Source organism: Akebia trifoliata, chromosome 1, assembly GCF_017979445.1.
Source record: "Akebia trifoliata isolate Shusen 1 chromosome 1, ASM1797944v1, whole genome shotgun sequence".
NCBI lineage: Eukaryota > Viridiplantae > Streptophyta > Magnoliopsida > Ranunculales > Lardizabalaceae > Akebia > Akebia trifoliata.
In genome coordinates, this window is record NC_141375.1 from 4266784 (window position 1) to 4292350 (window position 25567).

The 25567-nt window shown below is 34.4% G+C and overlaps 2 protein-coding genes across 3 annotated transcripts; one reads left to right on the forward strand and one right to left on the reverse strand.

Annotated features, from left to right (window-relative positions):
- Positions 1–312: 312 nt before the first annotated feature.
- Positions 313–9258, reverse strand: LOC147410460 (glycerophosphocholine acyltransferase 1). Of its 2 annotated transcripts, XM_086435634.1 has the most exons (9): positions 9024–9258; positions 8814–8933; positions 7840–7897; positions 7647–7747; positions 6657–6752; positions 6470–6563; positions 1611–1851; positions 730–830; positions 480–646 (listed from the first exon to the last, which is right to left on the reverse strand). In XM_086435634.1, exons 1-9 carry the CDS (start codon positions 9105–9107, stop codon positions 618–620), a joined length of 924 nt encoding a protein of 307 aa, XP_086291760.1. In that variant the 5' UTR covers positions 9108–9258; the 3' UTR covers positions 480–617. The 2 variants fall into 2 exon arrangements, with proteins under 2 accessions (XP_086291750.1, XP_086291760.1); XM_086435624.1 differs by having other exon boundaries at positions 313–830; positions 9024–9257.
- A 9883-nt stretch (positions 9259–19141) lies between these two features.
- Positions 19142–23464, forward strand: LOC147410461 (threonine synthase, chloroplastic-like). The gene is made up of 2 exons (XM_086435646.1): positions 19142–20909; positions 23292–23464. Exon 1 carries the CDS (start codon positions 19294–19296, stop codon positions 20887–20889), a length of 1596 nt encoding a protein of 531 aa, XP_086291772.1. The 5' UTR covers positions 19142–19293; the 3' UTR covers positions 20890–20909; positions 23292–23464.
- The last annotated feature ends 2103 nt before the right edge of the window (positions 23465–25567 follow it).

Genomic DNA, 25567 nt, shown 5'->3' on the forward strand with positions numbered 1-25567 from the left:
GACTCTTTCCATTAAACCATTTCAACAAAATTTGCATCACTTTCATATGTGAAAAAGAACTTTATGATTCATAAATATATTAAAAACAAATCAATAATAACTTAAGCAATAATTTACATTAACATCACATACATCCCATTTGCCATCTTCTCATCATTCCCCTTATATATGATTGGAAATTTTTCTTGGAACCTCAACCTTTCAGAATAAACGAAAAACCAAAAGAGATGCTACCTTCCTAATGTTCAAATTTCCATTCAAAACATTTCAATTTGAATATCAGAAGCAAACAACTAATGATAATATGAGCTAAAAAAAAAAAGTTCCTCATTCAAAACGCATACCTGTTCTCTAAAACATACCACTCATCGATCAGTACAAACAATGCAAAATTCAAAAGCGTAAAAAGTTCCATTTTCAAGTCAAAACAGAATTTTACAATACAGTATACACACAACAGCTATTCGGATTGGTGAGTCTCAACGGAATGATTGGCCTCAGTTGAATTTTCCTCTATAGCTGCTGTAGTCTGGTCTGACGGAGTTGGTAATGGCTGAAGCTCTAGTTTCTTCTTCTCCTTGAGAATTACTTGCCTTGGCATCACTTCTAGTAGAAAGCTACCTCCATTCCACGTAGCAGCCGAGACCTTGAGTATTAGGAAAATCAAATGCAAGCGATATGATAAGAAGATAGGGACGGTGAGTGCCATGGTTGTAACGGTGAATGCACCTTGGAGCAATATATACATGATCACACGGTTCTGATCCCCGAGTAACCCACTTAAACGCCACCATATGTTATTAGCTTTTTGAGCTTTCTTCGAAAGTTCCCTGTCAAAACTCGGGAATCATGATACAGAACTAGGGGATAAAATGAGAGGGATTCTATTGCCGCACCAACTTTAGCTAAGCCCACCCCAATTCATTTGTGAATCACCAAAGAATTAGCACACATCTTGGGGTGGCATAAACAAAAGTTGGTGTGGCAATAGAAGCTCTCTAAAATAAAGAGAGCATATATTGCAACACAAACATTTTTTACAATACACCAAACAATCGAAGTAAATATGGCTGGGTTTAGACCCATAGCTCAGTTGGTTGACATATTGCGATCTCCACTTTGTAGTCATGGGCTCAAGTCCAGCTTACGCCCTCTCAAACCCAAAAAATAAATAAATAAATAAATATGGTATGTGGTACGTAGGGGGAAAATAACCATCATTTTTAATCCTCATTTTTTCTCTTCTTTGGATAAGTTCATTGGTTTTGGTTCTAGTAAGGTGAGAAAAGCTCTTCCAGCTCAAAAGGGATTGGTTATGAGGGCAAGAAAGTGATCGAAGAAGAAATCGAAGATTGGCAAGGAAAAGCTCTTGGAGCTCTAAAGGGACTATTTATAACACAGATAGATTGATCGAGGAAGAAACCAACAGTTGGCTTCAGTCGGATTACCATTTTGCTCCCTTCTTCCCTCACCTTTTTTCAGAACCCTTTTGTGGTTTGTCATATAATTTTATCAATTGGTGTTTTATAAATAAAAAAGTCAGTGTGGCAATATAATCTCTCTAAAGATAGCAGTTGATCAACTAACTATGAGAGAGAGAGAGAGAGAACCTGTAAGAAGTCATGACTTCGGGATCCCTCAACAGCCTTTGTCGACGTAGGACATTAACAATGAGAAAATATAGAATCTGCCATAGAGTGTAACCAACTAAAGGAACGACAAATAGCCATGTCCACAAGTAGGATTTGTCTTCTACATAAGGCCAAGAAGCTCTGTGACCTGCATTCCCATTGGGGTGCATGGCTTCAAATGTTGCTGGATCCCACCATCGAATAGTGAAGAAAACAATTCCTGCAATGAAGCGACCCTTTGTAGGTTACAAAGCAAATCAACTAAGCAACACAAAAAAAAGGTAATAGATTTCTTAGAAAATTTCATAAGAAGATATTTTTTATTTAGTGCAAATTTTTTGAAAATATCATTTTCCGAGTCTCACAAAGTTGTCAGTGTCATCAGCTACGAATCAAGAATCATAGAGAGCTTTTAACATAACCAACATTATTCACAAATGTGTCAGCTTGCAGAAAGAAGAGAAACCCAAACTCTATAACAACATTTCTTGAATTAGTCATCAAAATCTTATGAGTGTAGTTAGTAGCAATAAAAGTTTCCACAAGACAAAGATTAAAAACTGTAGGAATCTAAGAGATTAACAATTGATGAATGAATGAATGAATGAATGAGATATAAACAAATATATATATATATATATATATATATATATATATATATATATAGATATATATATATATTTTTTGTCTCCTGTGTTTATAACTCACTTTACAATAGAACCATAGACAACATGTAACTTCCATTTTATGGTGAAGGAGCCTAGCTACATTTATTATTGGCAAAAGGTAGAATGGAATACTGGGGTACTGCCCCTATTCAAAATCCTACTCCATATGAAAGATAACGGAATATTGGGGTACAGCCCCTATTCAACAGTGAAAGCAATAATATTAATTAGGCCTCTCATGATATTAACACATCATTCACCTGGTTTGCTGGTTACCTTGGTTAGGCTTCAGCCTTCAGGTTTGCAGTTAATAGTTTCCAACCCTCAAATGACCCCCACTTTTTACAAACAGCCTTACACAATTCCTGTTTTGGTTCATTTCGTACAGACAAAGTTGAATGTTTAACCTTCCCCCAAAAAATTTTTTTTGAATGTTTTAGACAATAAATTTACACTCAATTGTTCAGATAACTATCCCTAATCTGGCAGTAGATCATTGTTCGGTTACCCTACCAGTTGGATTGGTGAACTGATGATCCAGTCCATTCCACTTCAAAAATATGTGGCTTCTAAATCATAATTTAAAGGAAATGATACATGAATGATGGAACCTATCTTTCACAGTTAGGCCAGGGTACATATTCCAGTGTAAGTTAAAAGTCATTAAGGAGTAGTTGAAAGTTTGGAATAGGGAATCATTCGGTAAAGCAAGAAGGAGATGCAAGGGGAGATTCGAAAGCTTGAGAAGAAAGAGAAAGATAGAGATATATCAGTTGAAGAGAATGTGGAAAGGGTTAATGACGCATGACATTAACCAACACTCCACAAAAGCCGATTGATGAGGAACATGAGATTAATTCCTTTACCTCATTATCCAAAGTACCCAGTTCCCCTCTTTAGTGGGTCCCACCTCATGGGCCTCACCTCGTGGGTCACCCCCATCAATGGTCCCACCTCGTGGATCACCCTAACCAACATGGAGATGCCCTTGCACCATTCAGCCACGCTGAAGGGGAGACTTGAACACAAGACCTGCTATGATATCATTTTACGTATGACATCAACCAATACTTCACAAAAGCCCCAAAGGAGAGTGAGATTAATTCTTTCCTCTCATAGCCCAGAGTACCCAATAAAGCTCTCCCCCCTCAGTGGATCACACTTCATGGGGCCACCCTACCCAGCATGGAGATGCCCCTGCATCATCCACGCTGCAAAGGAGACTTGAACATGAAACTTGACACTAATACCATTTGACATAAAAGATTGACTAATACTCCACAAAAATCACAACTGATAAGGAGCGTGAGATTAATTCCTTTATCTCATAGCCCAAAGTACCCAGTCAAGCCCTCCCTTTTAGTGGATCCCACCTCATAGACCACCTGATGCAAGACATTGACAAATACTTCACAACAATTACGATTGATGAAGAACAAGTGAGGAGCATGAGAGTAATTCTTTTATCTCATAGCCTAAAGTACCAGGTCAAAACACCGCCCCCCCCCCCCCCCCTTCCCTCTCTCTCTCGTGGATCTAGACCACCTGATGCAAAACATTGACCAATTCTCCACAACAATTGTTATTGATGAAGAACGGGAGATTAATTCCTTTATCTCATAGCCTAGATTACCTTATTCAGCCCTTCGCTTAGTGGATCCCACCTCATGGACAATCCCACCAATAGGTGCCACCTCATGAACCAGCCCTATCACAAGGTCCCACCTCGTGGGCCACTCCTCCTTGTGTGGAGATACCCTTGCATCATCCACCCATGTTGAGAAGGAGATTTGAACACGAAACCTGCTCTAATATCATTTAACGTATGATAGTAAAAAAATACTCCATAAAAGTTGAGATTGATGGGAGTGTGACATTAATACATTTATATCATAACTCAGGGTACCCATCAAAACCCATCCCCTTAGTGGGTGGTCCCCACTTAGCCGTGACTGATGAGGAGCGTGAAATTAACTCCTTTATCTCATAACCTAGAGTAGTTCTCATGCTCAAGTCTCCTCCTCGGCATAGGTGGATAATGCAGGGGCATCTCCACGTTGGGCAGGGTGGCTAAAGAAGTGGGACCTTGTGATGGGGGTGGCCAGAGAGGTGGAGCCCGATGGTGGGGTGGTCCATGAGGTGGGACCCACTAAGGAGAGAGCTTGACCGGGTACTCTAGGCTAATCTCATGCTCCTCATTGGAGTATTGGTTAATGTCTTGCATCAGTTAATCCTAAGGAAAAATATCAAAGGGTAATGACAATATGGAGAATAAGTTGGAAACAAAAAAATCAATGGTGAAGTGGTTAAAGGAGGGTGAAAATAACACAAAATTATTCCATAAAATAACATTAAGTCAAAGGAGATCAAATTTCACATCCAAGTTAAAGATTAATGGCTCATGGTTGGAAGAAGAGGAGATCATCAATGAACGGATAGTAGATTTTTTTATAAGAATTTGTACTCAGAGGAGAATGTTTTGTGACCATGACTTGATCAAATACAGTTGAATGGTATTCTTTCATAGCAACAAGTATGGATTGCAAGGCCTTTCAAGGTAGCAGTCAATCTCTAGCTTTTATGGTGATAAATCCCTGGGACCATATGGTTTTTCAATGGAATTTTTCAAACTTTGTAGGACACATTGAAAGATGGCCTCATGAGGGTGATCAAAGACTTCTTGATTATTGTTCAAACAATACTTTCGTAACTTTGATCCCCTAGAAATTAAAAAGGCTGTTTCGGGTCCTTAATATTTTGTTATATTTCTAGAAAAAAAAAATTCTTTTATTTGTCTTTTGCCACATGTCATTTTGCACTGAACTACGTTTCAGACGTCTAATTTGTAAATCAATTACAAATTAGATTCCAAATCACTGATCTTGCTAATAAATAAAAGATGAAAACTCCGCCTTTTGAAACAAGAACAAAATGATGTACAAATTAAACCAGTGGAGAGCAATTTAGGAAACCTAAGTCCTAAATTGACAACAAAAATGAAATTCTGCTAGTCCTGTATAACAATATAAAAAGATGATGTATAAAGCATGGTCTATGAAAGTTTCAACAAGAACAATACTATAACTAAATACTAGAGAAGGGGAAGGTGGGGATCACAATTGCCAACATCAATCCCGTCTGATAGGTGATTACATTCAATGAATATTATGAGTGAGACACCACAGTCGAGAGAGAATGGATAAAAGGAAAAGATGGAAAGATGACTCAGATCTCCATGTAAGAAGAAAGACGGTTTAACAGAAACAGGAACCTTTGTTGGGAAATCTTTGTGCTAGCCAAAGTGAGTAAGAAAAAGATAATTGAAGCAAAGTATGGTCAACCACAAATTCACAAAGAAGCTCTAGTGGCTGATTCAACACAATAAGTTAAGCAATAACTTAATTCAATGACATGTAATATTAAAAATGCAGCATCTCAGGAAAGAGTCAATTTTACTAGACTTTCAAAGATGGCTTAAAAATCTAGGTTGAAACTTAATTACTATGCAGGAAACAAAAATAGAAATAATTGGAAGAACCGTGCTCAATACTTCCATTCAAATAAACTTTACAGGAGTTACTAGTCATGAGTATGCAGAAGCTCTTGTTCTCATTCAAGATTCCTTTTCCAACCAATAGTTACTAGGTGGTGGTTCCTACTACAACGGTATATATTTCATGCCATATGAATTAGAATTTTACATGGAATTGACAAATAGAAAAAGTAGTAGCTAAAGAACCCAATAATCTATATGGGAAAGACTCAATATAACGTGATCACAGGCATGTATCAAAGACACATACATGAGTGTCAGTCTCTGAGGCTGAGACGATGTGTCAAACACCCTAAACCCCAAAAATTTTACACACTGAAACATATGTAATATGCATACACTACAGAAATAATGTTTTTAGACAAAGTAATATACACTAAACTCGTATAAATAACAATCAAAAATCAAATATGGGAATAAGTTAGATTTGTTGGAAAAAAAAGTGTGTTGGCATGCATCAGACACATGAGTAAGAAAGATGTTGAACACGGTGAATTTTTAGAAAATATAGTGTCCCTATTGCATAGGGAACAGAGGAGGAACAGCATGCTTTTTTAAGTTCAGGAATAGATTTATTCGTAAAGAACACTACTACTAGAGAAAAAGACCGAGCTCACCAGGTAAAAGATGTATCAAGACACTAACAATTTTGTCAAAGGAACTGAAAACCAGGCTACAGCGCCAAACAATCAATGCCCACGCTAATGGTCCCTGCAACAGCATTCCAAAAGTGAGAGTGCCCAAACACTCACTTGTACCTTTCATCTAAACGGTGCCAAAAATAAAGCAGGATAGTGCGCTTACCTCTGCAAAGGAGAAGCAAACCATGAAAAGCTTTTCGTTTCTTGGATACAGGAGGAGCATGACCAAGAAAATTGTATTGGCGTAGTAGCAGAAATCCTGATAGATCAAAGGTGTATGAGACTTGCATAAACTTAACGAAATCAAAATTATATCAAACCCTACAATATAGGGGAGTTTATTTTCATGATTATTTAATTCTTGAAAGAAACTCTTCCCTTTGCTTTGATATAGGCCTTATTATAAGTTTGATAGCAATCGTATGAGTATCCACAAGTGATCCGGCCTATTATTTTACCATACACACTTCTAATCTAAATTTTATAAAGACAATATTGTTTGAATCTAACATCCTCAATCATTAAAGAAGAGCCCTAGCTTTGGCTCTCATAGTCTCATTTGAAAAATGCCAGACTTGACATGCGGGGAGCAAGCTTTTACATTTAGATCTCCAATTAAACCTCTACCATATTCCATTGCTAGTATTATAGTTGATGTTTAATCTAGGACAAAACATATTTTACCATCCTGTGAAGCATATTTTGAATGCTCTTAGTTGTTCTTGATAGGTGGATAGGTTGAAATGGGTTACGTGAACTATCAACATTTCATATTGTTCCTCGTGGTCTACACAAGGAAACTTCCACAACATTTGCAATCTACTATGACCAATGCGGAAATATAATCATGGAGTAGTAAAAAATTGTAGAATAGCCAAACTTTACTGTGATTCCTTGATAGATTACCATTCCCTTTCTTTTCTACTTCGCTTCTAATCCAATCGCTTAACAAGATGTCAATGAGCAATAAACCTATCAACAACTAGAGACCAACCTTTGCTCATGAATGGCAACAATCTCCCCGCATAATGGAGATAGATTTTCGGAATTAAACTCATATTCTCAACACCAGAAAAGTTCTTTACATTTTTGAAATAAACAAATACACAAATTTAACTCAAAACCAAAATGCTTAAGATATGTCGAAGCTGACCAGAAGATAATAATGCCATTTCTTGAACCGATAGTATATCCATCGGAGAGGAACGAATGTGACATACAACAAACAGTACGCATACGGAAAATATTGTGGTCCTGAAAATCAGAAATTAACAAAGAAATAAATAAACATATTTCCTTTTGAATAAGCGTTCCAATTTATCAAATAAGATGCCTATTTTACTCACTTGATCCCAACAAGAAGCAAAGTGCACCGAACCCAAGAACCCCCAATAGATGAGTCACCTAAATAACAAACAAAAAAGTTAATTAAAACATTAAATATAAGATAAAATAAGTCCAAATGAAAAAAATCCATTAACCCAATACCCATAAAATTCGAAACCATGTGACAAAATAATCAAAATTTCATTAAAAACCCACCAAATCTATTAACTCAAATAACAAAATACCTGAAATATAAGATAAGGGCAATCCAGATGAAGAAAACCCATTAATCTAAACAAAGAACTGAAATTTTCAATAAAAACCCAACAAATTTACTAACCCAAATGACAAAATATCTGAAATATAATATGAAGGCAATCCAAATGAAGAAAACCCATTAATCCAAACACCCATAAAAGTTGAAAAACCCAAACAAAAAATTTTAAATTTCAATAAAATCCCAACAAATTTACCAACCCAAATGACAAAATACCTGAAATATAAGATGAAGGCAACCCAAATGAAGAAAACCCATTAATCCAAACACCCAGAAAGGTCGAAAGACAAAACAAAAACAAAAAAAATCAAACTTTCAATAAAAATCCAACAAATTTACTAACCCAAATGGTAAATAACTGAAATATAAGATGAAGGCAACCCAATTGAAGAAAATCTATTAATCCAAACATCCAGAAAGGTCGAAAGACCCAAACAAAAAATTCGAAATTTCAATAACAACCCAACAAATTTACTAAACCAAATGATAAAATACCTGAAGTATAAGATGAAGGCAACCCAAATGTAGAAAACCCAATAATCCAAACACCCAGACAATTCAAAAGAACCAAAATAAACAAAACAAAACAAAACAAAATTTCAATAAAAACCCAACAATCTACCAACCCAAATGATTAAAAAAAACTAAAATATAAGATGAAGCCTACCCAAACACCCATTAGGTTCCGGAAAAAAAAAATTCAAAACAAACACATACCTTGTTGATAATTTGCTCGTGTTCTTCTGCTCGTTTTGCGATTATAACCGCTTGTTTCGACAAAATCTCCTTCGTTTGAACAGCTTGTTTGGACAAAATCTCCTTTGTTTGAGCGACTTTCTACATAAATGCCCAAAATCTGAACTTTAAAAAGAAAAACAATAAAATAAAATATCACTCTGGAAATCAAAGTCATTGATTCTGCTTTACCTTGGATTGGTCTCTGAACCTTTGCTTCACGTTTCGAATTGAATTTTCATCATCGAGAGTCTCTTCGTTGTTGGATTTGGACATTTTTTTTCAACTTTTTCTTTCAAACTTGTCGCCGAAGTATTCGGTTCTCAACTTGTTTGTTTTTTCTATCTTTTTTCCCTCCCACAAGACTATAAAGCACCAACTGCAACTCTGCACGAAGGTCTCTCTCTCTCTCTCTCTCTCTCTCTCTCTCACAGACATGCATGGTTTTATAACCCGGAATCAGTCTCGCTGGGCCACCATGGATACAGAGTTGACTCGTCTAAGTCATCTCATTAAAACGACTCAGATAACTTAAATCGGTTTATAATTTATTAATAGTTTAATTACTTACTATACCTTTATATTTAAATAATTTTTATTTTTTTCTGTTTTAGGATGAAATTGTAGATGCTGAGTCACATAATCTAATTTTTATATAATTTATAAAATTTAAATCATTAAAATAATTCTTTAAAAAAAAATACTAAATCAAATTGAATAAGAACCACGTTTTCATAAATCCTAAAAATATTTTCATAATAATATCCAATGAGTTATCTTGAATCTTGGATGAGTGATTCACATTGAGTTACCCCAATTGAATCGTGATAATCTAACTACTCTACGTAACACACTAAATCAACTCTCCTAACGTGACAAGTTCAAGAATCGCAGATTTATAAATCTTGGGATACACAATTATACTTCCTATAAAAATGTGTATCCCAAGACTTATAGATCTGAGGCTCCCGAACTTATTATGTCAGGAGAGTCAATCGAGTGTGCCACATGGTGTAGTCAGATTATCATAATTCATCCCAAGAACTTCTAAGATAAAGATGAGTCATTTCGTACTAAGTTTTAAAATTATGGACAAATGTTGATTTTATATAGAGTCGTGATAATTTGATGCCCCCCTCTGACTTATGCCTCTAACACAGAACCATAGATCATTTGCCTCGAGATACCCAAGAGAAAAGTTTGTGATTTTGTATATCCCGAGGCAAATGATTTACGGTTCTGTGACGAGGGCGTAAGTCAGAAGAGGGGGGGGGGGGGGGCGTTAGAAAATCATTAATTTTTTATGAATCGATTTTTAAGCAATCTAACTAAAATAGATGAACATTATTGATTTACTTGAAGATGGCATATGCAAATGCACACGTATCAAAAGGGTTTATTTGTATTATAAAATATTAATCAAGGTATTTTTTAAGCTTACATAGTAAAAAATGATATTTTTTTGTAATTTTGAAAACTAACCGGTGTACGTATGGTTGCGAGTTGCAATTTTCTTGATTTTTTTTTACTAAAATGACCTTGATTTTAGTAAATTAAAATATAAATTGAGGGCATTTGTGACCACTCAAATGTTGGTGTTGAATCAGATCTACTCCACTTTGAGTAAAGATATAATATTGTTCTTTATGTAGAGATAAAAAGACAGAAAAATTATTCTACTTGAGAATATTTTTTTAAGAATTAATTACTTGAAAATGAATTTAACCAGAATCAATTCTAAAAGTATAATTGTCAAAGTAGACTATAACTTCTTCAAAATCATACTAAAACCAATCCAATTAGTTGAGTTAAGCCACACACACCCACACACACACACACAAAAAAAAATTCTTCCAAATATTGGATTATTAGAATCATATTTATTTATTTTTATGACAAGGGTTCTTGATCGTAAGTCCTAACTAGTAGGGGCGAGACAACTGGCATCTTAAAGCACCATAACTCTCCCAAAACCTGAGTCTGTACTAACTAAATCGAGTTCATTCAACCAGCCAAGTTTCAAAACCATGTAATATTTTAAGTGTTTTTCAAAAAAGTTATTTTGGGTATCAAGTCGTCGATATAGAAAAATATAATGGAGGGACCGACCTCATGAAAGAGAATACTAGCATACTAGAACCAACAAGAGTCATGGATTTAGACATTTTAAGGAAGAAATAATTAATATTCATTGATTCTATGTAATTGAGGGGTCTTTGTCTAAGTCACACCTTGGAATATTCTCGAATTAATTGAATGAAAACTTTGTGTTGATCCATCATTGTTTTTATGGTCTCGCTTGATAATTTATTTTAGGAAAAATTACTTTAAGGACCTGGACGAGAGGTTTCTTTCTAAATAGTCTCTTAAGTTTTGGATAGTGTCTTAACAGTCCATTTACTAAACTTTTCTTTTCTTAACAGTCCTTAATCCTCATCTAACATTGTAATGTTTTTTAAATATCCAAATTACCATTTTCTCATCTTCTTCACGTACTTGGGTTTTCCAATGAGAATTGAGATCAAATTTTATGATTTTTTGTACTTTGAATGATGAATGAAGAATAAATATTTCTAATTTGTAAACATTTGAATGTATTTTTTCAAAAAATTTCAACAATTTATAATAAAAAATGAAGAATGATGTTGAAATTCTAAATTTTTTAGAGATTTCATCGTAACTTTTGATCCAAGTGTTCATTTAACTATTATAATATATGCATTTTACGTATTTTGAGAGGATTTATTCAATATTGTAATAAAAAAATTGAGGAAAAAAAAAAAAAAGGATCACATTTACAGTGTCAAGTTAACTACTTTTATTGAGCTCAACAATAAAAAGTAGTGAACTAGATACTAAGTGATGAACTCGACCATAAATTAAAATGTTGCAATCAACAATAAAAAAAATGGTAAACTCGATAATAACTTAAAATGTTGAAGTCAACAATAATTTAAAATGTTGCCCTCAACTAGAGTTATCAATGAATCAGATCAAGTTGCTTTGGTACCGATCCAGTAAGTATTGGAACTCAATAATAAGATCCAGACCCAATCCATTAACAATTTGATTGGGTGTAGATCAGCCAAACCTAATTTTATATACAAAATATAAATAAACCTCACACATCTCAACAAATATATAATATAATTTATATACATTTGTAAAATATTATTAGATCAGGACATTGTTGATCCAAATCCAATCCAATAAGATTTTGGATCGGATTCTTATCGAAATCAAAAACATCGATCCAAATTGGAAGTTATCGGATCTGAACAGATCGAATTTTGGGTCTAATCCGATCTATTGACAGCCCTGCCCTCAACAATAATAAGTGGTGAACTTGGCATTAAGTGGTGAGTTTGACATTGTAAATGAGATCATTTTTATTTTTTATTATGATATTGGATAGATCTTATTGCAATACTTAAAATGCATATATTATAGTTGTGAAATGGACACTCAAATAAAAAATTATGATGAAATCTTTAAAAAATTTAGAATCTCAATTTCGTTCTTTATTTTTTTATTATAAATCATTGAAATAAATAGAAAAAATACATTTAAATGTTCAAAATTAAAAGTATTCATTCTGCATTCGTCACTCACAATAAAAAAAAATGTCAAAATTAATCGCAACCCCCATCGGAAATCCTAAGTATGTAAAGAAGAGGAGAAAAGGGTAATTTAGATATTTCGAATACATTATAACATGAGATGAGGCTTGGGGACTATTAAGAAAAGTAAAATTTACTAAATGTACTATTAAGGTACCACCCAAAACTTAGTGACTATTCAGAAAGAAACCCCTTGACCAGGGTCCTTTAAATAATTTTTCCTTTATTTTATTGACGACCTAAATAGGAAGATAAATATAAATTTCTCAACGATGAGTACAAATTTCTTCCATATTACTTTCTTAAGAGAATTATCAGAAGTATCTTTCACATAAATTATTGAACTTTAGTACCACTTTTTTCAAATTTATCAAAGTTGTGCGGAAGCCTTGCCCAAAATAAGAGATAATCCTAATCGTTGCATTTTGTGTCTTAACGGCTGGGATTTCATGTTCTTTTTTGAGCCATTTTCATGAATTTTTGAAATTCTATATAATTTATATTGCAGAGCTATAATAAAATCTTTACTTTTTGTTACTAAATCATAAAAGAAACCAATAGTAAACTATTGGATCAGATTTGGGCTTAAATGCATCTCTTATTGGATTGATTTTGCTTCAAACCCAAATTGGATCCTAATCCGATCCATTTACAACCCAACGAGTTGGATCTTTAAATTTGTGGTCCTTCAGATATTTAACACCACTTGCAGACCATTGGATTCTGTTGTTCCCTCTCTTCAAGGTACAATTAAATGGCTGAAAATAAGAGATGAGTTGCTTTCATTTCCAAGCCCAATGTACTTTGAAGGCTTCATGTGTATTTCATTAACAATTGAAAATGCCTTGTCATTGAAGCTCAAGTGGGCTTGGGAAACTATATATAAGTATTTTAAATATTTCATCTTCCAAAACATGACATGTGGCACATTTATCAAAAAAAGATTGACACTCAACAATTTTCTTTGGGTCCTCTCACCCAATAAATTTTGAGAACTGTTATTGGTACCCCAACTTTTACTTATTACACCTACCTCAATTAAAAATAAAGAAAATAAATGAATGGTTGGGAATAAGTAAAAGTTGAAGTGCCTATAGAAACTCTTTTCTTTTGGATAGATTTATATTTTTAAGGTCAACGATTGATTATATATATATATATATATATAGTGGTTTAGCGGCCCTAAAGTTTGCCAAACATTTTTCAAAACATGGGTTAGAAGATTTGGAATGGGCTGATTTTTTGTGAGGATGATCTCTATGATGAGGAGATCATCCTCAACAAAAATCAGCCTATTCCAAAACTTCTAACGCCATCAAAAGTTATTTACAAAAATTGGACGGTCCACGATTCTTCAATTTGTAAACTAGGGTTGGAAATTTCAAAATGAGCTGATTTTTGGAGAGGATGATCTCTTCACTGTAGAGATCATCCTCACAAAAAATCAGCTCATTCAAAAGCTTCTCACCCATATTTTGAAAAATGCTTGGCAAACTTTAGGGTCGTTGAACTGCTCCCATATATATGAGCCAATCATAATTGTAGACAACTACTGAAATTGTTTGAACAAGTTTTATTTTATTGGGGTTATAATTTGAGCCAAACCTGGGTAATGTTTAAAGAGTGTTTTGATCTTTAATTGGGGTGTGATGAATAATTTAAGAAATTGGGATGTAATAAATAAAAGTTGGAGTGCCAATAGTAATTCTCTAAATTTTTCTTTGACTGTTGGCGAAACGAATATTTCGGGTTTTTAATTTTAAAAATTTCTACATTGAGTTGTTTATCTTAGAAAATATAAAAAAATAGAGTGACTTTCATAAAATAAAATGATGTTTTACCTATCTTATATCTTAAAATCCATCAATAATTGTAGAAATGAGTTGTTCCTGGGACACTGCGTTCAACATTGCACTCATGATGTGGCAGTGTGCAAAGAATCATAGATTTTTTTACCTCAAGATACAAGGGAAAACATCTATGGTTTTGCACACTATCACGTCAACATGGTACGCAATGTCTAAGGAAGTCAATTCATCATTTTCCTTTAGAAAAAAAAAAATTGAATAAGTCAGATTCTATTATAAAAAAATCGGCAATTAATAACTAAGTAAAGAAAATCACTTTTTTTTTTTGAAAATTTGGTGATTTTTCAACCTACACTTCACCTGAAAATTTTCCAATTTTTTTTCTTCAAAGAATTTGAATTGACCCCCACCAAACAATTGTGAAATCTAAACTTAGTTATTGTGATGCCTCCAATCAAATTGTGTAACAAAATTGGATTAGTCTGTGAACTATCGATTTTTGTGAAGGTTTTTTATTTTTATGAAAACAAATGAAAGTAATTTAATAAAGGGGCACACTATTTGCACCCACTTTATTGCTTGTCGTACCCACTTACGATGTTAACCCAACTGAAAGTTGGGTGAAAGGAGCAATTCTAAATTTAAGCGGGTGTGATTAGTAATTCCAACTGAATGGCATTCGCTCTCCTTGTTGTCCCTCTCTCCCTCTGTCTCTCATTTTTCCTATTCTTCTTCTTCATATTTATGTAAGTTTCAACTGAGATTTCAATAAGGATTTTGTAGTAAAAGAAGCATTTAAGACCCTTAGAACTTGTAAATAGACTAATAATGACTGTGAAAACCCCAACTCCTAATCTAGGAGTCGTTAGAAAATCTTGACAACGAAGAAAAAAAAAATCAATAAGTCTTAGTAGGTTCTTGCCTATCTCCCTCCTCTTCTTCTTCTTGGTTTTGCTTTTTATTATTCTTCTTCTTCTTTTTTGTTTTTTATTAATTTTTTCTTTCTTAAAATTCAATCAATGGTGGATTTCACTTTTCCACTCTACTCATTGTTCCAAGATAATTTTCTCTTAGATTTTGAATTTATTAGACTTCCATTTTCTACGAATTCAAGTAGACCCTTAGTTTCTCATTCAAGACTTTTAGGTTATTTTAGGAAATAGTGTTAAGGTATTTTGCCCTTTTTTTTCCCTTATCATAGTTTCGCTCTCTATCCGTTTCAAAAAAAAAAATTCTTTTTCTTTTTTCTCTTTTTGACCTGTTGATGGTTTTTTTTTTTATTTTATTTTATTTAAGTTTTTAGAAATAGGTTTTTAGGTTATGGGTTTGTCCACAATAGATATCCACCTTTTATCCTCATGGGTGGGTGGTTGGGGTGGGTTGGCCCAACTTTTTATTTATTTATTTATATTTATAAGATTTTATCACATATGTTTGTATTATATACATGCACCAATAAGCATAATAGTAATTCTTATTTTATTTAACCAATTTGCAACTCGAAGATTTTTCATCGGTGTATTCACAAAACACCCAATATATCTAAATTGTATGATATGAATCAATTATCAAGATGATTGATGTGTGCCCCCAAACTAATATTTTAATTCCTGTTAGCAAAAAAAATCAAACGACAAGCTTTTCACAAACAAGTTATTTCTTGGTGGAAATTCAATTATTAGCCAATAAATTAACCTTTGCAAGTAGCCCTGGGCACCCCAATAAAAGATAGATATTTTTGTTTGGGTGCAAGGAGACTTTCCACTTCATTTTTTTCTCGTTATATAAAGGGTCGGATTCAATAGTCAAAGTGTTTGGTCCTATATGTCTTAGAAGTTTCGAATGGGTTTATTTTTTTTGAGAGAGTGATCTCTATGGTGAGGAGATCGTCCTCACCAAAAAAAGTAAAATCAATCTATTCAAAAACTTCTAATCTTATTTTTTAAGTTGAAGAATTATGAATTGTTAATTTAAAACCGTTTTTGATAGATTTAGAAGTTTCAGAAGGGGTGATTATTTGTGACGATTATCTCCTCACCATAGAGATCAACCTCACTAAAAATCAGCCTATTATGAAACTTTTAACCCATATAAGACTTAACTTTAACAAGAAATATATATTTTGACAAAACATTTTTCAAAACATGAGTTAGAAGTTTTGGAATGGGCTGATTTTTGGTGAGGATGATCTCTATGATGAGGAGATCATCCTCACCAAAAATCAGCCCATTCAAAAACTGCTAACCCATGTTTACAAGTTGAAAAATCGTGGACCGTCCATTTTTTGTAAACTATTTTTGATGGGGTTAGAAGTTTTGGAATGAGCTAATTTTTGGTGAGGATGATCTCCTCACTGTAAAGATCATCCTCACCAAAAATCATTTCATTCCAAAACTTCTAACTCATGTTTTGAAAAATGTTTTGCCAAAAAATTAGTCTTTGAACGCCACCCTATATATATATATATATATAGGGTGGCGTTCAAAGACTAATTTTTTGACAAAACATTTTTCAAAACATAAGTTAGAAGTTTTGGAATAGGCTGATTTTTGGTGAGGAGGATCTCTATGGTGAGGAGATCATCCTCACAAAAAATTAGCTCATTCCAAAACTTCTAACCCCATCAAAAATAGTTTACAAAAAATGGACGGTCCACGATTTTTCAACTTGTAAACATGGGTTAGAAGTTTTTGAATGGGCTGATTTTTGGTGAGGATGATCTCCTCATCGTAGAGATCATCCTCACCAAAAATCAGCCCATTCCAAAACTTCTAACTCATGTTTTGAAAAATGTTTTGCCAAAGAATTAGCCATTGAACGCTACCCTATATATATATATAGAACAGCGTTCCTAAGACTCATATTGGGACTCACATTGCAACACACCATTTTGTCTTATATGGGCAAAAATATTTGGAATGGGCTGATTTTTTGTGAGGATGATCTCTATGGTGAGGAGATCATCCTTGCCAAAAATCAGCTCATTATGAAACTTCTAGACCGTCCAATTTTTGTTGAAAAATTATAGACCGTCCAATTTTTGTAAATCAATTTTGATGGGGTTAGAAGTTTTGGAATGGGATGATTTTTTGCCAGGATGATCCCCTCATCACAGAGATCATCCTCACAAAAAATCAGCTCATTCCAAACATTTTTTCCCATATAAGACAAAACGGTGTGTCGCAATGTGAGTCTCAATATGAGTCTCAGGAACGTGACCCATATATATATATGGGTCAGGTTCAAACGACAACCATTTCAACACACATATAGACAACGCGTTTTGTCTTATATGGGTAAAAATGTTTGGAATGGGCTGATTTTTTGTGAGGATGATCTTTGTGGTGAGGAGATCATCCTTGCCAAAAATCAGCTCATTATGAAACTTCTAGACCGTCCAATTTTTGTTGAAAAATTTTAGACCATCCAATTTTTGTAAATCAATTTTGATGGGGTTAGAAGTTTTGGAATGGGATGATTTTTTGCCAGGATGATCCCCTCATCACAGAGATCATCCTCACAAAAAATCAGCCCATTTCAAACATTTTTGCCCATATAAGACAAAAAGGTGTGTCGCAAAGGGGGTCGTAATAACGCGACCCATATATATATATATATATATATAGGGTGGCATTTGGGAACTAACGTTAGGGAATCAACATGTTTGTCCTATGTGCCTTAAAAGTTTTGGATTAAGCTGATTTTTTGTAAGGATGATTTCTATGGTGAGGAGATCATCCTTAACAAAAATCAGTCAAATTTGAAACTTCTTAATCCATCAAAAGTGGTTTAGAATTGTGAGTCGTCGTTTTTTTATCAAAATTTTGTAAATCACTTTTGATGAACTTAGAAATTTCATATTTGATTGATTTTTGGTGAGGATAATCCTCACAAAAAATCAACTCAATCCGAAACTTTTAAGTCACATAAGACAAACGTGTTGACTCCCAAACTTGACCCATATATAATAAATAGCATTCAATAGACAAAGTTTTGTCGTAAATGGCAAACAAGTTTTAGAATGGGTTGATTTTTGTGAGAATGATCTCTACGGTGTGGAGATCATTCTCACGAAAAATAAAAAAAGGTTGCATTTTTGTTTCATTTTTTTTTCTCTTCTTTAACCATATCTACTAAAATTATTGCTTATTCAAAAGAGTCGTGATAATATGACTCACTAGGTAGCACACTCAAAGGACTCTATGATATGGACAAGTAGGGATACTTAGTTAGATATAACCGCCAATGTTTGACATATACTCTCTCTTTCTCTCTCTCTCCATACATATAGATTTCTTTCTTAAACAAAAAGATAATGGCCGGACTCGAGTTTTAATCATGAAAACAAAGGTCATTTGACTTCGGAACAAAAACTAATTTTCAAAAAAATCAAAATAGAAATCATCCTATCCTTAGAGGAACACGAGGGGATAATGAATTTACTCGGAAACTTCAAAAGACTTGATCATGTGAGGATATGTTAAGTGCAAGCTTGGATATTATCCGACACATAATAGATACTGAGTTGATAAAATGAGATCAAGGAATATATTACAAAATGTATCACTGCTGCATTTTTCAAAATGGTAGAAACTCCCAGAATAGATTACCATATATAGAGAGAGAGAGTATGCCAAACATTGACGGTTATATCTAACTAACTATTCCTACTTGTCCATATCATAGAGTCCTTTGAGTGTGCCACCTAGCGAGTCATATTATTATGACTCTTTTGAATAAGCAATAATTTTAGTAGATATGGTTAAAGAAGAGAAAAAAAAAACGAAACAGAAATGCAATCTTTTTTTATTTTTTAGGAGTGCAATCATACAAATAAAGGGCAATGGTTTTTTTTTAAGTGCAATTGGTAATGAGTGGTGTGCAACTAGTCCAACTGGTGCCATCTTTAGGTTGCTGGGGTGCAATCTGGAAGTACTCTCTCCATTGCCAAACCCTCAAACCCTAATCACCACTTCCCAATTCTTTCTTTCCCACAGAGAGAGAGAGACAGAGAAACAGAGAGACAGAGAGAGAATGACTGTATCTTCGCTGTTCCATGCTTCTCCCTCCTCTCTGATACCCAAATCCCAATCCATCCGTACAAACCCTAGAAATCAACCGAATTCTCTCTCCATCAAATCCTGCGTTACCCCATCAACTTCCCCTGAATCATCTCCAATCACCAACCCTTCATTACCAACAACCCTAAAACATCGTCGTCCCGCACAAGAAAACATTCGCGAAGAAGCCCATCGCCACAACTCCTCAAACTCTAATCATGGCTTCTCCGCCAAATACGTCCCCTTTAATGCCCACCCATCTTCAACAGAATCCTACCCACTAGACGAAATCGTCTATCGAAGCCGATCAGGTGGTCTCCTCGATGTCCAACACGACATAGATGCTCTCAAGAAATTCGATGGCCAGTATTGGAAAAATCTCTTTGATTCCAGGATTGGAAAGACCACATGGCCTTACGGATCTGGTGTTTGGAGCAAAAAAGAATGGGTTCTCCCCGAAATCGATAGTGATCACATCGTTAGCGCCTTTGAAGGTAATTCAAATCTCTTTTGGGCTGAAAGATTTGGTAAAGAAATTCTTGGTATGAATGATTTATGGGTCAAAAATTGTGGGATTAGTCATACTGGTAGTTTTAAGGATTTGGGTATGACCGTTTTAGTCAGTCAGGTTAACCGTTTGAGGAAACTGAACCGACCTGTTGTGGGTGTTGGGTGTGCTTCGACCGGAGACACCTCAGCCGCTCTCTCGGCTTATTGTGCTGCGGCGGGGATACCCGCAATTGTGTTCCTCCCTGCGAATCGGATCTCAATTGCACAATTGGTTCAACCCATTGCGAATGGCGCATTTGTTTTGAGTCTCGATACGGATTTTGATGGATGTATGCAGTTAATTCGAGAAGTTACGGCCGAATTACCAATTTATCTTGCGAATTCTTTGAATAGTTTGAGGCTTGAAGGGCAGAAAACGGCTGCAATCGAGATATTGCAGCAATTTGATTGGGAAGTACCCGAGTGGGTTATTGTTCCCGGGGGAAATCTTGGAAATATTTACGCTTTTTATAAAGGTTTTCAAATGTGCAAAGAATTAGGGCTTGTTGATCGGCTTCCGCGGCTTGTTTGCGCTCAAGCTGCAAATGCTAATCCGCTTTACCTTCATTACAAGTCTGGGTGGGAGGCGGATTTCAAGCCAGTGAAAGCCAATACTACGTTTGCGTCCGCAATTCAAATTGGAGATCCGGTTTCTATCGATAGAGCAGTGTTTGCTCTTCAGAACTCAAATGGGATTGTTGAGGAAGCGACGGAGGAAGAACTAATGGATGCAATGATGCAAGCGGATCTTACGGGGATGTTTATATGTCCTCATACGGGTGTTGCATTGTCGGCATTGATTAAACTTAGGAATAGTGGGGTTATTAGCCCTACGGATCGGACAGTAGTGGTCAGCACTGCCCATGGACTGAAGTTCACACAATCCAAGATTGACTACCACTCGAAGAATATCCCAGACATGGCTTGTCGGTTTGCTAACCCGCCCGTGAACGTGAAGGCGGATTTTGGGTCAGTGATGGATGTTTTAAAGAAATATTTGTTGAGTAAGGATTGGAATTAGGATTCTACTTACCGACTTTTGTAAGTGTATTTTTGTTCTGTCTCTTCTATTTATTTGGTTTAGTTGTTGCTGTTGCTGTTGTCAACAAAGCTTTATCCCAAAGATTGGTTTTGTTCTTGTTGTTTTAATTCTGTTATGCTGAAATCGGGGAAAAATTTTGGTAAGGTACAAGGATTTGCAGTCTGCTTGCCTCAACATTTTGTAGCATTTGATTGCAAGTTTTAAGAATATGATGTTGCTTGAATAATTTCTACTATGACAAAAGTTGTAGCTTATATAAGCTAAGTTCTCTTTTTTAGTATGGAAATTTGTTCTTTTTCATGTTGATTTGGATTCTCTTTTTACAAGGTATATAATTTCTTTAGAATTGTAGGAAAAACAGAAAGCTTCGACGAGATCAAGAAGACCATCACACAAGGACCAAGGGAAATTAATGGAGGGAAAAGAAAGAAACAATAAATAGAGCATGGTGTTTATGATGATGTCCTTGTCTACACACTTCTTACCATACAAAAATCGTCTATTTTACCTCATTTCAAATGCCCCAACATATTGCAAACAAAATAAGGTTCCATAGGATTAGGATCATCTTACATGGTCTAGAAGGGGATGGCACCAACTTTGGAAAAGGAGGAAAAATGGTTTAGGAAGAACCCACGGCATAAGGCAGAAGAAATTGGATCAAGTAGCTGTTTCAAAACAACAATGAATTAAAATTTGATCCACAGATTTGCCTTGAACTTTGCACAAGTAGCAAAAATTTACAATGATAATGCCTCGAGGTAAGATGATGCCCACAGATGCTTTGTTTACTCATGTTGACTATTACCATTTCGAACTTAAAAGCTTGTAACCTGTGAAGACAAATTAGCATGCATTCTAAAACTTGAGTGGCTATTCTGTTTAGGGTTTTGTTTTTCAGTAGAATGTTGCACATCATAGCTTATTACTTTTACAAAGGAACTTAGGTCATGGCGACGGTACAGAATTTGCAGTTTGTTGAGGGCTTTTGGAGAGAGAGAGAAACAGGAGGGTGTTTCAGGGAGAGAAAAAGTCCTTCAAAAAAGTGACCTTGGACTGGGTTTGCAATTTTTCTGGTGCAAGCGGAGTAAAGATTTTGATGGAATTCGTGTTGAGGATTTCACATTCGAGTGGGATGAGTTATGTGATGGGTTGCTCGGGTTGGGAGTTTTCTTTGATCTTTTTGGTTGTATTGCCTTGTTTTTATGCTTTTCTGCCTTTCTTTTGTTTGTGTAAGGGGGTCATCTCGGCCTCCTATTTCTCTTTTTAATAAAATTATACTTATAAAAAAAATTATGGTGTATAATCGATAGGTTGGAGTATTGTCATCTCATTCCAACCTATGGACCATTACTTCGATGATCTTTGATACTGGGTTATCACATTGGCATTTCCAATTATTTTGTTACCCTTGAAGGAACTTCAATGACGTTAGTGGCAGTACTGTTTCAAACAATATTAGAACGCCTTGACTAGCAAAAACAATATGAAAAAATTGTGTACCATTTATACATTTAATGGAGTAGGGCTTACATGTGTGCATTGTACTATTACTAGCACTAATAATTAATTGAGTAATGATTTTCTGCACCCCCATCACAGAATCGTAGATCATTTGCCTTGAGATATGTCAAATCATAAAATCTTTTTGTGTGTATCTTGAGGCAAATGATCTACGACTTTGTGATGGGGGCGTTTGTTAGCTGGGAGTGTTAGATTATCATGACTCATATTAATTTAATAGCACTAAAGGAGTATAATTAGAATAGTGATAATAAGATGACAAATAATTAAGTTAAATTTACTAATGGCTAAATTTAAATATTAATTTTTTTACTTAACTTGAAATTGTCCTTGTTTTATATTTTTTTTTTTACTATATCTTTTCCAAAGATTCCTTTGCTATTCTTGTAACAATCCAACTATGTTGATATTGCATCTTGTTATGCTTGATTAGAGACTATTCTTTCCAACACGTCAAGAAATCCAACCACATGCATCGAATCCGCCTTATCTTGATTGGCAAATTGAAAATATATAACTGGATTAAAGATGTAAGTGGCTGAATATAATGGAGATTTCATTTGATTGTCCCATCTCTTATAAATAATATCAATAACACTTCTATAATTTTTTTTACGATATTGGTGTACTTAATCGTTTCGATATCTTTTTCGACTACATCGTAAATGTACTCCATACTAACCAAAGAATAGAGACTAATGGCATGACATTATTTAGGGTCTTTGTGACACCTGTCCAAAAAATTTGGAACAGGATAATCTGGACAACTAATTTTCCATTGATATTTTTTTACCAAGACCCATTGTTTCATTCGGTTGACACTACAAAGGTTCTAAGTTCAACCTTTTCTCGTGTAGGTTTTGTAGTGTCAAGAAGGCCGTTGCAAATTGAGTGATTGGATTCCTAATTAGATTTTCACCTATAAGTGCTTTCATTTGTTGGATTAACAATGCATGCTTGTATATAAATACAATAACCTTTCTACCTTTAGCAATAGTGTTGATATGCAATTTACCTATGTCTTCCAAAATTAAGTATATGCAATGTGTTGCACATGGAGATCAATACAAATGGGAGCGTTTATCCATTAAAAGGCAATCTGGAACCGTATATATAGTTACGTTGTCCGTTACAACTTGAACAACGTTGCCCTCACCAATTTTCTTAATTATTTTATCTAACAATTGAAAAATATACTTAGCCGTGTGAGAATGGGTTGATGCACCTATGAATTTGAGGAATATTGTTCTGGTCAAACAATTAATTAAAAAGTTAATTATTGATTAATCAGTTATATCGGTCTATCCATCAGCCATCAGAGTGCACCCATAGGTTTTCTATGATTCTCGATATCCATTGATTAACCCATGGGTGAACTTCACTTCTTCCTTAAGACATGACTCTTATTTCATGATAAGAAGGTGGCTTGAGGCTAGATCCAAATTGACCTATTGCCTCCACCATTACTTTGAAGCTCTTTAATTTGACAGTGTTAAATGTAATTATAACTTGATATAATCATTTGACTATATATTGAATGGTAGTTTTCCTATCTTTGGTGTTATGTTCAATGGTGGTTTGATATGGATCTTTACCTTTCCCTCTTTGGTCGATCACATCTGGATGTGGTCTACATCACTTATACATTGGAACATGGTCATGAAATCTTTTAGAAACTCTTTGAGATAGTGGTGGTGGAACCGGTGGTCTACTACGTCTCGTTGACATAGGAAGGGTGTCGTAAGCAATGATATCATCATCATCACCATCCTCTTGACCACCACTTTTCATAGAACTTTCTAGATTTATGCCATCATCTTGCTTTTTTTTTTAATCTTGTCCATCTACTCCATTAGTTTCTTTCGGATTTCGATGAATAACTTTTTCACATGCCCTAGCATTTGATCTCAACATATATACTAAATGTTGTTTTTGACGTGCAATACCACCTTTACTAATGTACCCACACAACTCACATACTACTAAATTTTTTCATTTGGACTATGGTAAGGAACATATTTTCAACTGGGATCATTAGATTTAGGTCTTAGGAAAGAGTTGGCCGATAAGGACAAGATACTAATTTCTGTTCTTTACAGAAGCCAGCTTCAGCTCCAAAAGCTGGCTTCTGAAATAAGCAGAAGCCTAGAGCCTGAAAAGCTACATTCAACGTAAGCTTGTTTGTTACAGAAACACAAAGCCAGAAAAGCTTGTTCGTTTGACAGCTTTTTATTACTGGATTCTGATAAAATGACCAGAATACCCTTAATGTTGATAATGCACCTAGAATGTACAAAAAATGATCAGAATACCTTAATAAATATATAATTACACTATATATAATAAATTTATATTTAAAAATTAAAAAATAATTATTTTCAATTTAAATAAATTTATAAATTTTATAATTCTATCGAAATTTTGACAGCATCTCCTCTTAAAAATAGACATATAAAATTTTTCTGATAAAAAAAATACCTGCATAATACACAATCTAACATCCATACAACATCTCATACACATTAACATTCAAAAAAACACATGGCAATCATACAAGTTCTTTCCAATAGGTGTTAATATTCCTACTAAGTTCCATATCTAAAAACATTTCTAGAGATCTTTTCAAACAACGATTTCATCTTGGTTACTAGTGCAAAGTGTAGATTGAAACCATGGCAAGCATACAAGTTCTTTTCAATGGGTGTTAATGACCGATGTCTATTTTAAATGCATTCCTCAATGATTCTTGCATTGCAATTATTTTGGTTCCACTACTCTATGATTTAACTACAATGGAATTCTTCATTAAGTATTATATAATATAATACACACGTACATTGGTGATATCATATGACCATAGGAGTTGCTACGCCATGAATTCATCTCTACCTACAAGCCCTAGGATTGAATTGATGGTATCAAACCAAGATGTAGAAGGATTGTGAGAGGTTGACAACTAGTGTAAAAAAAATTATGTCATTAAAACTTAAAAGGTAGCCAAATAAAACCATATATATACTCTATCACAGTAAAACAACAAAACATGGCTTATGGGAGCTGAAAAATAATTTTGGCTAAAATGAAGAAGGATGCGACTTGATACACAACCAAATGTCGAATTTTCGTGTCTAAA